Source organism: Pseudonaja textilis, chromosome 5 (assembly GCF_049901715.1).
Source record: "Pseudonaja textilis isolate UNSWEBS1 chromosome 5, rPseTex1.2, whole genome shotgun sequence".
In the NCBI taxonomy this organism is placed as follows: Eukaryota; Metazoa; Chordata; class Lepidosauria; order Squamata; family Elapidae; genus Pseudonaja; species Pseudonaja textilis.
Genome location: NC_141994.1, coordinates 45,989,154 through 46,004,928, shown reverse-complemented (window position 1 = coordinate 46,004,928; position 15,775 = coordinate 45,989,154). Strand labels below are relative to the sequence as shown.

Genomic DNA, 15,775 nt, shown 5'->3' with positions numbered 1-15,775 from the left:
TGAATCAGGAATAAAGGGCCAACAATATTATGTTTTGTTTCATTTTTCAGCCAATCAATCAAATTTACATGTCACCTATCTCATGGGAAATGACACTGGGATTGTACAACAATCCAATTATCTTCCATTGTATTTTTTGCATTGAAGCTGAAGTGAATCTTCCGTCTTTCCAGAACTCCTGCCAATTTGTCTCTGTATAGGATTACTAAGATCAGTATCCCAAGCTTCCTTTAAAATATATAATGGATCTTCTATTTCTGATTGCAATCACAGCCAATACATTTTTGAAATAGTTTTTGGCCATTTTAAATGATAAATTCTCAAAATGGGTATTGGGTCATGTTGCTAGATCTCTAATATTTCTATCACCCAAAAGAAATTTGAGTTGATTGTTTTAGTAAAAAATATTTTCAATCTGTTTTATTCTAGAAAAATATTTTGGATAAAAAGGCATTGATTTATAAACTTATTTGGTTCTAAAGTAGTTTCAAAATGATTTCATTGTTTATATGAGTCTCCCAGAATAAATGGAATCATATGCCTTAGTTGCAATGCTTGATAATGTGTTGACAAATTGGGCATGACCGAATCTCCGTTTTTGAGATCTCTGTAAGTAACTTTACTTACTCTTAGTTTTTGTAAATTGCAATAGAAGCTTTCTATTGGTTTTTTTTTTTGCCTATGTCTTAAAGCCTATTTAGGAGTTACCACTAGGAAGAACTGAAATAAAAAGGTAAGCTGTGCAAGAATTTTCATCTTAACCATTGCAATTCATCGTAAAATACTGAAATATTTTGAAGCTGTTTTTCATTTTTTTCATTTAATTTCAAGTTGGTACACAATTATTTGTAAAGATATTAATATTTTTAATTATAATGCATTACTGACAGAACACATACATACATACATACATACATACATACATGAAAATTGGTAGTCCTGACATTTCTGCAAATTTATTTCACTCCTCTATAAATAGATTTAAGATATGTTTGCCTCCCATTTTTATTCCATTAATCTGATTAGTAGATATAAATGCTATTGCCAGCATTTATATAGTTAGGTTGGATAATTAAGGTGATAAAGTACAATCCTGCTTGAAGAGTCAGACTGATTGGGCAATGGGAAGAAAGTGCAAGTAAACAGTAACAACTGAAGCTAAAGCAAGGGTTGCTCCCCTAATTGTGGGAAAGTGCAGTTGCAATATGCAAGGCTACGAAGATGTGTCAAAGATGTCAATACACAAACTCTACTTTTATTGGACCAAAAATATATTATCTATGATAAAATAAACCTGAGCACCAAAGTCATATTTTAAACAGATGGTTTCACATATTAGATCAGGAGCCACAGAAGAATATTCTAATGGATAGTGAAAGCTGAGTAGAATGGTGATGTCTATGACTAATCACTTTCAATCGGATCTGTGTTTCAAAGTTTACTTCCTATTCCCTCCACATTCTGCATGGCTAGTAATGGATTGGGGATGTTTTCCCTATTCATTATTAGCTTAAAAAAAGGACCTGGTTCCAATTTTAAAAAATAGCAGGCCATCTTAAGGGTTCAAAAATATGAAAATAGTTTGAAAGATCAGGTTGTTTTGCCTTTAACCTATTAATACTATTATTTTAATCTCAGAAATTGATTTGGGTGAATATATGAAGAGATTACCAGCTTTCTATTTCTTTCCTTCTCTCACACGGTTTTAGGAAAACGACACAGCTCCCTTTAAAATGGAACGTTTTAGGAGCTGGAAGGATGAAATATGGCAGGCAGTGATCTGTAGATTCTTACTACTACCAACTGTTGATGGCACTTTAACTCTCTTTTCCTTTTCACACTTCACCTCCATTTCCAAAGTGCAAGCCTTGATTATAATTCAAAAGGTGCCTTTATGAAGTGAACAAGAAGAATAGCAGCAGAAGATCTGTGAGTCAAGATTTATTCACTGTTTCTGGAAAGAATATCTCTCGACATCGCCGAACTGTGTCCTGGGGAGAGTGGATACTATGTCCTACTGTCCGAGGATCATCATAGATTTCATAATCATTCCCACCCTAAGGACATAAAGAATATTATTTCTTCTGCTTTATGATTTTTAAGTTCATGAGGCTGGAAATGCTATGATATCAATTACGGAAAAACCATGCATCCAATCCTGCCTCCACCAAGACAGGGTATCTGGCTCCACTTAAATTAGCCCATGCCAATCTGGATGTATCAGTTCCCTGGGAAATTATAGTTCATCTAAAAATCCATTAATTGAGAAAGGATACAAAGGGGCTTGAGAACTGATTTAAGCAAGAATAAAATTTGCAACAAGGAAGTCTTAATTTTCATAGATGGAAAAAGGGCCTTACTCACACCTCAAAGTTAGTGATTTTTAAAAAATGCACTATGACTGGTCACATAACATCTGTTTGAAGTTATGATAGACACCTTCCCCCCCAAAGCTACATACGACCCTGTTCTTAAGTTACGACATCTGCAGCATCTCCATGTCATTTGGTTTCAGATCGACCGCAGGTAAACTGCAACACCTTGCCATCTCTCTACCCCCCCCCCCCCAATGCTGCCCCACTGGGCTCCTGAAGTGCTTGGGCTTGCTCCCCAAGCATCCTGGAAGAGCTGCTATTTTCAGCACACCAATTCCTTGCAGAAATGACAACTGCTTTCAGAAGTTTCTGGTCATTAGGAGACTACAAACTTCTCTTAGCTCCCGTTAGGCTTTTGGGAAACCTGCTACCTGTACATGGCTGGCTTCCTCAAAGCCTAGCAAGAGCCAGGAAAGGTTTGCTGTCTCCTGATGGACAGCTCTTCTGTCTCCATTTCATGCAAGCCCATGGAAGAGCTAACAAAAAAAGAAATAAAAACCTACTGAAGAATCCTTTTTGCAGCGATTCTAATCTCATCTCCAAAAAAGCAGGTTAGTCTCAAAATATTCCCTCTTTCATGTTTGGCTAAAACAGTCCATGGAAAAGAACGACTGAACTGCCAGAACATATCTTGGGCTGTGGGTCTGCATGACTTGCAAGCTCTTGATACAAGCTGGCTTTGTTGTACAAACAAGGCTTTTGCTCACTGGAAATTCTGATCAGAGAAGCATTTGTAAGAACTCCTCAATGTGTAAATAGTCAATGTCTGAGGCTCTTAAATATGCCTACTGATATTTTCAAATTGAAATTACACTTTGAAGATCACAAAGGAGCCATAGTGATAACTGGGCTCTGATAAGGGCTTACTCTGATAAGAACATGGGAAGCATTTTCCTCAATCGTACACATATTGGGCTCTTGTCAAAAAGATGGTTTCTTATCATATACTTACAGGGGTAGTCTCATTTCCAAAGAAATGTATGACATCAAATTTTTCATCCTCAAGGATGTTGAGGCAATAACGTTTGTCCCAGCCCTCTGGAAAAACGTCAAAACTAATCATACCACCTGTTAAGATTTAGAGAAAATTTAGTGAAAATGAGATGAGATTTTTTGGGAGAGTAAAATCTTTCCTTTGCTATCTCTGGCATAACACACTGTGTCTTTGTGCAAATATTTTTTTTAACATGACACATGGATCTGCGCTGCTGTGTCAGCCTGATTCCCAGAAACATGAATGTTAGAGTTGATATTTCCATAGCAATGAGATTAATTGTCATTAGTGGTGGGCCCTCGAGTGCAGATGATGTGCAGAGTTCAAATACATTTCAGAAAAATATGTGAAAATATGCTTGACAATATGGCTGATGGGGGAAAGGATTCTTTTATCATGCTCTGGTGTAACTGGACTACAAGAAACACTAACGTTTATCATAAACCCTATGTTTATCATTTATTTGTAAAATTTATTAGCCACATGGTAACTCTGAGTGGCCTGAAGCTAATTAACATAGATGGGACCTAGCAGATGTGTCATATAATTCAGTTTAACCCTAACACTACAGGGACCACCTTTACGAGTGCTTTGAATATCATCATGCCACATTGGTAGCCCAATAGTTTTTCCTAAATAAGTCTGGCATGTTGGCAGCAGAAATGCCAGGAGCTGCCACCATCGCCATAAGGAACACCGTGTCCTGCTAGAACCACAGGAAGAAATTTGGTCAAATGAAAAAAATGATATATAGAAGTTCAAGCTGGGCAAAGCTGCATTTATATGAGAAATCTACCTGAGTAATAACTCTTCCTTCATTCCAAGAATGTCTTGGCATTTTTTGGGATATCGTTTCACCTTTTTGAAGAATGCTGTCATATTTCCTCTCAGTCTTCCCTGCTCAAGGCTATATATGTCCTGCTAACTTCAATCTCTCTTCATAAGGCTCAATTTCCGTCATCTCCATCTATCAATAATCTCCACTGGCCTTCGACATCTCCATTGCCTTTCTTCAAAGTGTTTTTAAAATGTGGTGCCAAAGCAATACAGGAATGGAGTCTGAACAAAGTATAGGCATTATTTCCTATGATTTGGAAACATCAGTTGATACAAACTAAAATTATACTTAACTTCCTTTCGGTCACACATCACTTTATATTCACCACATGTCTGCTTTAAATAGAATTTGGTTTTTATGTGCCATATTCCACTCAAAATAAAATGCACTAAAAAGCATCCAAAATTTCTTATACTCACCTCGGGAAAATCGCAGTCCCTTCCCTGCAAACTCCCTTTGCAGAGCTGCTACAAACTTCTCTCGTATCTTTTCTTTCTATAATGGAGGCAACCAGAAGCATGAAAAGAGACACTTCAGTTATTTTTATTTATCAGATTCCATTTTTTTCTCCACAAAAAGCAGTGGAAAGAGATAATTACAGATTCCACGCATAGTACGTCCTGTTCATAAAAACTAAATAAAAGATTTACATACACCCTGACCTAAAATATCACTGGAATCCTAAAGCAATTATATATCATAATTAAAACATTCCCACTGATAATGCATTGGGCAGTCTAATGCTCGTATTTACCTTGTCCAGTTCAGAAAATTCTATTCGTTCTTCCAAGCTGCAGCTTCGACCAATGGGAGAGATGTTCAACATTCCATTGCGAAATTCTATGAATGTTCCCCTTTGTATATTTGGAGAAGAAAGAAGAATATAAGGTAGGAAGGATATAAGGTACTGTTACAGAGGCTCAAAATGCCCTGGGGTGGATGCAAAGGTATGCAATGTCTATCTTAAAGAGGGCATGTAGCCTCTACAAGAGCCTATTTGAAGATTCCTATTATTTCAATTTGGGTTGCTACAATTCAGTGTTAAAATAGTTCCATTTCAGTGATACTGACTTTTTAATTGAGTGATTTTATTTCATGAATTGAATTTTTAAAATACAAATTAAGTATAGGAATAGGAGCAGGAAATTTTTGGAAGGGCAACTACACCTTATTTCTATTCTCTTCCCATTACTTCAAATTTACTCTTAATCCCAATCCCCAATCTCAAACACAGTACAAAATTTCCTTAAAAAAAAGACTTTCAGCTGTTTGTTTTTTTTTAGGATCCAGGCAGATTGAAGGTTCTTCTGTTCCTATTCCCATGCTTAAAAAGCAGTTGCCTATCAAGGCAAACTGAAATATCTCAACACCTACTTTTAAGATAATGCCTTCTTGTATCTCAGCAGCCTCCTATAGAAGGCTGAATATGACAAATACACCCAAAACAATTAGCTGAAATGGCTTAATTTTGAGAAAATAGTGTGACTATTTTCAAACTAGTAGGGTATGCGTGCTTTGCTACGAAACACTGATTGGGCAAGTTTTGGGGGAGGAAAATAAGGAGGGGAAATTCTGCCTCTGCCTACAAGCATGCATCAGTATTCATTTGGCTAGTGTCCTGTCAGTGTGTGTGTGTTGAGGACTGTTTGGAAACTGAAACAGTATTTGCTATGTGAGCAAGGAGACCAGAAGAAGCCTGGGCGTGGCTTAGCTCAACTGTTCTGTACTAAAACTGGTTGCTGCTGTGAAACTGAAACTCCTCTGCTTGTGTTTTGCATTTGGAACAGCTTTCTTTTCAGATGGGGAGGGGGAGTAGAACTCGTTAGCATCAGAGCATGTTAATAATAATATACAAAATTATAATGCTTTGATGGTCATCTTGAAAAATCCTTTCTTAGTGAGCACCTAGAAGCCAAGAGGAACACACGTGTCAAATTTCAAGTTTGAGAGCTTTATGGTTCTGGAGATTTTGTGATGATGTGTTACAAATTCCAACAAAATGGTTAAATAACATGGGGAAAACTTTATGCTTGGACAAAATTGTTCCTTGTCTGGGAAAAGAAAGCTGGGTATTTCTTTCTTTACCTGTGATCCAAATTCCACACAATATATGGTAGAATAGAATCCTCATATATCAATATAAGGAAAGTACATTACCGTTTCTTGGGCAACTTTAGAAGTGCCATGTAATTAAGGCAGAAGTTGATCAGTTCTTGCAAAAGTTCCTCTCCAAGATGGTTCTGGATAGCCTATTCAACAAAGGATACAATTGATAAAAATCCTTGATATGGATAGCAGAAGACAGCAGATGGTTTTACTACATTGTATGTTAATTAGAAACAAAGGAGGCCTTTGCCAAAAGGAGTAGAAATCAAGGTAGGTGAAATCTTAAAATGTTGCTCAATGAATTTTATTTTATCATGTAAGACACAAGAAACAAGTTTACCTTCTGCAGCAGTACTAAAATCAACGACATTTCTAGATTGTCATATCTGGATGAAGAGGACTGAAGGGAAAATAATGATCTTAAAACAGCCTCCTTTGACTAGGTTTCCTCAAAATCCAATTAGGACCATAATTTTCAGCAATCCCAGCCATTTCTAAGAGTTACAACACATTTAGCAGATGGTGGATCAGAAAATGCTGTCTTATTGAATATATATTTTAATGTGTTGAAAAGAAAATAACTTATAATGTTCAACCATATATCTGAAATATTACATTATGAAGCAATGTTTTTCAGGTATTTTGCTTTCCTTTTGGAGGTTTATTAAAAGGGTATGCAACCAGTGGTCCTCCAGAGTTCACTGAGTTTCAATTCCTGGCAAACTAAGTCACTATAAGCACCAGTGAGGGTTGGTGCAAACAATAGTTAGGCAACAAAAATATCCATTCTCTTTTTTAAAATAAGATTATTCTTTATTTCAGATTCCTAGATGAAGCCAGATGAGTTGAAGGGGTTTTGAATATAGCCTTCTCCCTGTGAGTGATTTCATGTGAAAAGAAATGGCAGGAAAATATTTGTAATGGTCAATGGAGAAACACAAAGAGGCTAGCCCTACCTGCTTTGAGACTAGTTGCCCATTCTTGTATTGCACAGTGCCATTTTCTGCAAAGACGTAATCAAACTTGTTTATGACTGTTGGAAATGGTTGTTGGAAGAGTAGAGAAATTGAGAAAAAAAAATCAGTGGGAGAGAAATCAGTCAAATATTAATGCAACTCTTTTCATCATTCAGATGGCTAGAGGCCAAGATGGATGAATTAGTTGAATTCTATTTGTGCTGCTTCTCTAAAAAAGCTGTGTAAATGGTGATGCTCATTAATAATTTTAGGAGTGTTAAAATGGCAGACAGCAGTATATCCCTTTAAACCCGGAGTTCTCCACCTTTCCTTGGAAGGAAGGATTCAGAATCTGGTATTGCACTGTTTTTGTTACTGACAAAACATAATGACTAACACGCAGGAACACAGGGATATGTAATAACTGTTCCATTTTTTTAAATTGCATTGGATCTAGCTTAAACTGAAAGCATACAGTGAAATTCCACTAACTTAATGGTGTATCAGGAATCTTGCGCTGGAAAACGTATGCCCTTTTCATGCAAATTTATGTAAGCATGGAATATTAATATTTTTCTTTTTAAAAATAGATTTTAATTTTTCAAATTTTAAAAACATAAAATAAAACTTTATACATTGTTATCAACATCAAGATATCTTTTGCATCTCCTCACATTTTTCAGTATATTTCTTTACCATTACATCTTACTCTTGCTATAAATCAATATCTTTTATCCTTACATATCAATCTTCTCCATGGTATATTTACATATTTACATATTCCCCCATTCTTTTCCTAATTGCCATTTTTTTTCTTTTTATTTCTAAACCACTCATCCCAGGCCCTATAATAAATTGAATCTTCTCTGTCTTTTATTTTCATTGTTAGCCTGTCCATCTCTATACAATCTATTATTATTTTTTATAACTGTGCCTTAGAACCCTTTTTTCCTTCCAGAGTTGAATATTAATATTTTTTCAACCTCACTTAGAATGTTGCAGGCTACAGGTGAGGGATTGATTGCTTGTTACAAAAATAAAACTCATGATTTCTTTCTCTGTTCTTAAAGTTACTTTAGTCTGTAAAAATTTACATTGCAAATTTCTGTTGTTTCCTACGTTACCTGCATTCTGGAGTGTTTCTATCCTTGATTTTTTTCACCTGAGTTTCCTGGTTATGTATGCAGAACTGTACATTTATATTTAGAGCTTGCCACATAAGTTCAAGGAAAGAGTATAGGAATACCTCTTACAAGGCTGCTCCTAGGCCCGATAGCCTTAAAACTTGATTTTCCTGCTTTGTTCTGTGACTTTAAAGCATTTGCATAGGAAGGAATGGCCAGTCTTTTGGCTGAAATTCTTAAATAATCTTTACATTAAAAGTAATAACTTGTCCAGGATACTTAGAGCAGCCTTGCTATAGAATTTGCCACAAGTTTCCATTTTGTTTGAATTATGGTTCACTAACCTGATTTGACACTAATATGCAGCCATTCAACAATGTCCAAACAATAATAAAAATTCTGTAATATAAAAATTAAGTGAGACAAAAGAAAGACACCTTACTTACCTTCATCCCCTTCTCCAAGCTGTTCTGCTATTTTGGAGTAGTCTGAGCCTCCAACCACCCCAATCATCACTCTTTTACTCAGCTCTTGAAGAAATTCTGCTATTTCAGGCTCAATTTTCTAAAGGAAACAGAGAAAAAGAGATTCTTATAGAAAAGCTATAGATAGCAGCATGCTGATATTATGCAACAGACACATGCACATCGATTCTGTGTATATTAAAATTGAATCAATCCATCATGACGGAATAAGCATTCATAAACCAGGGCAACTGATGTTTAAAATCACCAGATGAATTGTAATCACTAGGAAAAAACCCAACCCAAACCATATTGCTTGAAAATCCTTATCTAGAAATGGTGGGAGAGCAATAAAGTGTAAGAGCTTTGGATAGTTCAGGGAAGGGAAGTTGGAAATGTATGGACAATTTTTCCTTCTGCTCATATCTCTTCTACCTCATTCTTAACCAGTGAAAACTACTTGGTCTTTCATTTATAAACAACAACAGACGCTGCTGTCTTAGCTAGGTCTCATTTACTATTCTGTCATGTTTTTTTTTTTTGCTTCAGGGCAATTATTTTGGCTTTTTGGACTTTAGAGGGATTACGGAATAATAAGTTTAGTGGTGAGTATTATTTTCTTTCTAAATGATGGTTGGTGTAGTGATGTGCTGATCATCTTGATAAAGGGCAAGATATTATTTTATTTGTCCAAGTGGTTTGTTTTTCATGATTTGACCTAATTGGAAAATTACATTTAGACCTAATGCAACAAAATGACCTTCTTGGTATTTTAATCAGGATATCAATCCAGCAAAGAAATGGATGAAAGAAGAATGACACACTGAATAAGCTCGATAGTCCCTTCCAGGAGGGAATAAAGGAAGGGTGAGAAGAAGGAAAGGGGAAGGAAGTAAGGAATAGGGAGAGAGGGAGAAGGAAGAGTTCCAATGCTCACTGCAAGCTTCCCACAGGAAACTCAATGGGGAGACTGACAGGAAATTGCAAGTAGCTTCCACTCCCACTAATATTTTGCCTGCATGTTTTGTTATTTGGTTTTTCTGTTTAGATAAGGAAATACTGTGAAACGATGACCCGATAGTTTTGGATTGTCTAGTAATGGGTATAAATCTCCATGCAATACTTAGAATGAATGTACCTAAGTATTAGGGTCAGCCCATTATAGTACCTCCAAATGTGTTGCACTTGCACTCACTACAGGTAGTCCTCAACTTACAACTTTTTCTTTAGTGACTATGAAATTACAATGGCACAGGAAAAAAATGACTGATGACTGTTTTCCCACAACTGTTGCAGCATCCCCATGGTCACTTGATCAAAATTTGGATGCTTGGCAACTGGTTCCTATTTATGACTATTGCAGTGTTCTAAGGTCATGTGATCACCTTTTGGGACCTTCTGATAAGCAAAGTCAATGAGGAAGACAGATTCACTAAACAACTGGTTACTACTTTAACAACTGCAGTGATTCACTTAACAACTGTAGCAAGAAAGGTTGTAAAGTGGGGCAAAACTCACTTAACTGTCTTGCTTAGCAACATTGGGCCCAATTGCAATGGTAAGTTGAGGACTGCTATTATATCCTAGGTTACATTGTTTCTGGATGACGCTGGAGTGATGGGGCACTTCAATTTTGGAAGACATCAGCGCTGTTAGTTGTATCTAAGCCAATCCTGTGGTAAGTGCTCCCTAGGCTCAATTGGGGGCTCAATTGGGAGCTTTTGCTCTAGTACTGCAAAACATTCTGGATTTAATCTCCCCCAACTGAGCCGCTTGTCCTCTTCACATCTCTTACATAATCGGCCCCGAATGGAAATATTTTAAAAAGCCCACCCTGGGCAATCTGCAGCTTCTCCTCCTCCCCTCGCCCCACCTATGAGGACAACTGAACTTCCAGATCACGTCTCTCACAACCAGAGCTTCAAAGGGCGGGAACGAGGCAAGAGAAGCGTCGCTTTTTTCCCCGCTGGGCTCGCCTGGCGCTCCCAGGTTTAGGCTCGGATTCAGGTAGCTCCACTGCTCTGCGGTACGCTTCAGGCGCCCGCCCAGGCTGCCGCGATCCCCCCGGTCCCCATTCATTCGGCAAAGGTGTTCAAGGACGAGCGGAGGACGATCGCGAAAGTGGGCGGGATGAAGGCGAGGGTTCCCGATCGCCTTACCTGCCGAGGCGGGGTGAGGGTCCCATCCACGTCAAAGAGGCAGAGAATGCGCGGCGGATTCCCGGAGGTCTCGGCCATCGCGCGTCGACCCCGCTTTACTCGGCGGCCGTAACTCCTCAGCGGCGACAAGGCTGCGATCCGCCGGAGGCGTCGGCCCACGAAGGAACCAATTAGAAAGATAAGAGCTGCTCATGTGATCCTTGGAAACCGGGCTGGCAACCCGCCCGGGCCTGGCTGAGGAGGATTCGCGGCGGTTTCTCACGCTACAACTCCTGATCCGGACCCTTAGGAAATCTTAGGCCGGAGTCTCAAAACCGGAGAGGAACCAAGAGTAAGCCAAGATTCTTCCGGTTTTTGCCGGCGTAAGAAAGGGGCTGGCCGCTCTCTCTCCATACGTCCTCTCCTTTAACGCGTTCCTGAATGAGTGACCGCGTATCTATCTATATGCGTGGGATAGCCACCTGCGAGTTTACATTGATGGTTGTTTTGCTCGTGCACATAAATGAATGAAAGGCTACACGTGAGACTTCATAGGCGCGGCGGGGGTAGGGACAGCTTGACCACGCCTACTCCGATCGACAGGTCCTGCCCAGTGTCGGCTCCTGTCAGGTCTTTATTACCGATGCCCTACAGCGACATGCGGTCTATGTGATCCAATACAAATAAGCAACATAAACATTGGAATGCGTAAGGCTTTCAGGGTTGTGTATTGTTTACAAGAATAATCCGTTTATGCTGATTTAATTAGGGACTTAGAGCATTTAATTTTCAGTTAGCAATTAGATGGGGTCTCCAACCTTGGCAACTTTAAGTCTGGAGGACTTCAAGTCCCAGAATTCATCAATACTTGTAAGCTGTAGGACGGCACAGCATCATTGTAGATCAAACATCAAAGCCCTGAAGTTGGTCAGTCATGAATATTTGGCACAAATGCTGCCCTTGCAGAACTTTTGACTATACATATGCATCTTTCAATATACAAAATAAAAACATAACTTTGTTGATCCATGGAAGAAAAATCCAAACTGTACACTGGGATAATATCTGTTAGGATCCACCAAAAGATGACAAAAGAGTGTTACGTTCTTATTGGTCTCACTATACATGTTTGGGGTTTTTTTCTTCCAATATGTTAATCTTTTGGGGCAAAACGTTGCACTGTAGAAGGTAGAATAAAGCTGAACATACATAGTTGAATCAGATCTTGGTAAATGGGTTGTTGATCAATGCAGTTGTTTTGCTTTCAAGATCTATGTCATTAGAACATAGTCTTCACACTAAATTTCCTGCTCAACCATTTCTCTGGGCAAGAACAGAAAAATAGCATATACCACTTAATTATCTTTGATGAAAATAATATTAGGAAGTTCTAATTTTTTCTTTAAAAGATCAGTTCATCTAGCCTGCAAACATTTTATTAAAATCTGGAGCTGTAAATTTTTTTGGCTGACCCCTAAAAAAACTAATATAAGCTATTATGCAGCAAGGCTGCATTATAACTATTTTAAAGTTTTATAACTATTTTAAAGTTAACAGTGAATATTTATTCATCTTTAATTAAGGTATGCGTTTGATAGCTAGGAAAAAAAGGCCCCATAAATCTGAATGTGTGTGGCAACCAGCAGCTTAAAGACACACCCTGGTCCCTTTGCTCCTCTGTAACCTAGGAGAAACAAACAACAAACCAGTTTTATCACTTTAATGTGGAAGACGCAAGATTATATAAAGATTTATTATTTCCTAACTTTACTTCCAGCTATCCTATCTTGGGCTATAGCTATTATTTCATGATGCAAAAGAAAGAACAGACTGAAAGGTAAGATTAATATGTATTCACCAGCTGTGAAAGCAGAAGATGAGATGAAATTATTAAAAGGAAGAATAGTAGATATGGGACTTCAGAGAAGATGCAAGAGTATGATGCCTGAAACAAATCTTTATTTTCTAGATACATTTCTATGGAGTTTCTGGTCCAGTTTTGATATGAAAATCCCCCTTATGTAATATGGGGAAAAACTGATGTATTGATTGTTCTGAGACAACTGACTGCAATGTTTTGAGCACAACCTCGCATTTATTGCTCAGGTCTAGACTGAGCAGGGAGATGAGATGAACTTAATTTACTTCTATGCATTAAGGTTCTTGATTAGTCCCTGTCTGCTTTAAGGCAGGATTATAATTTTATTCATTTATTGCATTTATATCCTACTGCAACTGAATAGGAGGAAAAATATTAGTGGGTTACAAAGCATCTCTTTACCTGAGCTTACAGGTTTGGCTGGTTTCCACAATAAACTCTATCCCTCTTAAATGAGATAATCTCATTTGAGATCACAGTCACAAATGATGAGTTGTGATATGCAGGAGAAATGTAATCCTTTTAAGGATGAACTGGTTATGTTCACCGGGATTTATCAATGCTACTACGTGCTACCTTATACATAGAGCTCATGTAAAGTGAGTGCATAGCTGCTACTGTTCACCTATTGACTGACTGTGTGGATTCAACTGCACATGAGTATGCATGCTTGTAAGTTTACACACATGTGGAGTCTTTGCCTACCAAATGGCTCTGGTATGAATGGCTTCAGGAGTGAAAAGTTTGTTCTGTGGCGTTTCTGTTAGAATGATCCAACTTCAGAAATCGAGAAATAAAAATAGATCGCAAGTTACCTTGCTTGAAATTTTGGTCAATGTCCAAACGGGCAATCAACTAGAAAGTAGACAAATTCATTGCTCCCAGTTTCCTGACAAATATAACTGCTGCAGCTACCCAGTAGTTCTCCATTTACTATACCCTTTGCAGTTTGTTCATAGTATATCATTTCAATGGCTTGAATGAATTTTTTACCAAAGCCCATTTGTTCCAATTGCAATAACTTAAATTGCCAACTCACATTGTCAAAGGCTTTTTGTGCATCTAAAAACATCAAAGCCATTTGCTTCTCAGGATATGCCTCATAGTATTCCAGAGTATCCAAAATAATTCTCACATTGTCTTTGATTTGTCTCGTTGGCAGGAATCCATTTTGATCAATATGGATAAAGTTATTTAAATATCTTGTTAGCCTTTTTGCCAAAATTGAAGCAAAAATTTTATAGCCTGAATTTGATTGGGATATAGATCTGTAATTTTTAACTTGCTGCAGGTCTGTATCCTCCTTCGGTATAAGTGTAATATATGCTTCTGTCCATGTTTTGGGTATTCCTTTTTTTAACATAACTACATTCTTTACTTCTAATAGGTGAAGATTCAATATTTCCTGGAAAGTCTTGTAAAATTCCGCTGGTAAGCCATCTGGACCTGGTGCTTTTCCAATATTCTGTTTTTTTAAGGCTTCTGTTAGTTCCATCATTGTTATATTCCCTTCTAGCATTGTTTCAGTATCTTTAGGTATCTGGGGTAAATTCGCTTTCTGCAAATATTGCTTAACTTTTTCTTCTTGAATATTCTCTTGAAAATACAATTTCCCATAGTAATCTTGTGTAATTTTTTTCTTCTCCTCATTTCCATAGCAAGCATGTCCTTCTTCATTTATTAGTTGGCTAATCCTTCTTGATTCTCTCTCCTTTCTCAGTTTATAGGCTAGCCATCTACCTGGTTTATTTGCATCTTCAAAGTAATTCTGTTTAGCATTTTTAATTTTTTGTGCTAATTCCTCTTTCTCCATTAGTCCCATTTTATGTTTAATTATATCCATTTTATTTTTAGTGTCTTTTTTGCGGGGACTTCTGTAAATCTTTTTACAATTTTTTATAATCATCCTCCAATATTTTGAAAGTCTTTTTCTGTTTTATATTTCTTTTCCTTGTATAGTCTATTTTTAAGCCTCTTGTGTAGGCCTTCATCGTGTCCCAGAGGTTCTATAGAGATGTATCTTCTTTTCTATTTTCTTTAAAAAAGAAAGCAAGTTCTTTCTCTATCTTCTGTTTAAAGTCTTTTTCTTTTAATATCAGTATTATTTAAGGTCCATCTGGATCTCTTCTTATATCCTTTCCAAGTAACTGTCACTGGATTATGGTCTGCTCAAGTGCTTCTTTCTATTTCAATCTCTCATATGTTAGCCAGTAATTCTGCTGACATCCATATCACGTCCATTCTAGACCATGAAGCATGTCTGTTTGAGTAAAAAGTGTATTGCTTACTTTCCACATTTCTCTCTCTCCATGCATCTTTTAAGTTGAATTCTTCTGTTATTCAAAAGAAAGATTTTGGTAATATCTTTCTAGCTTTTTTTGTTGATTTCTGCGTTTTGTAGTCCAACCGATCATTAACTATTCCATTAAGATCTCCCATCATACAAATATTAGCATAGTCCAGTTCAATTATTTTCATATGTAATTTCCTGTAAAATTCTTCTTGATTATCATTCGGAGCATAAATTGCAATTAAAAGTGTTTTAACATTATTGTCCATTATTTCCACCATCAAAATCCTTCCATTGTCATCTGTGTAAATTAATTCTGCCAAAATTGTGTCTTTAATATATAAAACCACACCTCTTTTTTTAGATTGTGCCAGCGATGCAAATAATTTTCCTAAATGTTTTTTTGTTTCAGTATATATTCATGTTTTTTAATATGTACTTCTTGTAAGCAAATTATATCAAATTTTAATTTCTCTAGTTTATGAAATACTTTCCTTCTTTTAGTAGCTAAGTTAAGTCCATTTATGTTAATCGTAATCAATTTTCTTTCATCCATGTTAAGCTTTGTGAGGGGTTTTTATTGCTCTAGTAGGTCTTAATTCTCGCTGCTC

At 37.0% G+C, this 15,775-nt stretch overlaps 1 protein-coding gene across 2 annotated transcripts; it reads right to left on the bottom strand.

Moving 5' to 3' along the window:
* Positions 1–1,925: 1,925 nt before the first annotated feature.
* Positions 1,926–11,214, bottom strand: PMM1 (phosphomannomutase 1). 2 transcript variants are annotated; one of them, XM_087934734.1, is made up of 8 exons: positions 11,017–11,214; positions 8,840–8,957; positions 7,270–7,316; positions 6,365–6,456; positions 4,962–5,061; positions 4,627–4,702; positions 3,328–3,443; positions 1,926–2,057 (listed from the first exon to the last, which is right to left on the bottom strand). In XM_087934734.1, the coding sequence occupies exons 1-8, from the start codon at positions 11,092–11,094 to the stop codon at positions 1,935–1,937; spliced, it is 750 nt and encodes a 249-aa protein (XP_087790860.1). In that variant the 5' UTR covers positions 11,095–11,214; the 3' UTR covers positions 1,926–1,934. The 2 variants fall into 2 exon arrangements, with proteins under 2 accessions (XP_087790860.1, XP_026557140.1); XM_026701355.2 differs by having other exon boundaries at positions 7,270–7,346; positions 11,017–11,212.
* Positions 11,215–15,775: the final 4,561 nt, after the last annotated feature.

Excerpts from the sequence above, each read along its gene's own strand:
- PMM1 (XM_026701355.2), bottom strand. The coding sequence starts at position 11,094 with ATGGCCGAGACCTCCGGGAATCCGCCGCGCATTCTCTGCCTCTTTGAC. Across the intron at positions 6,457-7,269 it reads GGCAACTAGTCTCAAAGCAG|GCTATCCAGAACCATCTTGG; the intron begins GTAGGGCTAGCC and ends TTTGTTGAATAG. Across the intron at positions 4,703-4,961 it reads AATTTTCTGAACTGGACAAG|AAAGAAAAGATACGAGAGAA; the intron begins GTAAATACGAGC and ends CCTCCATTATAG.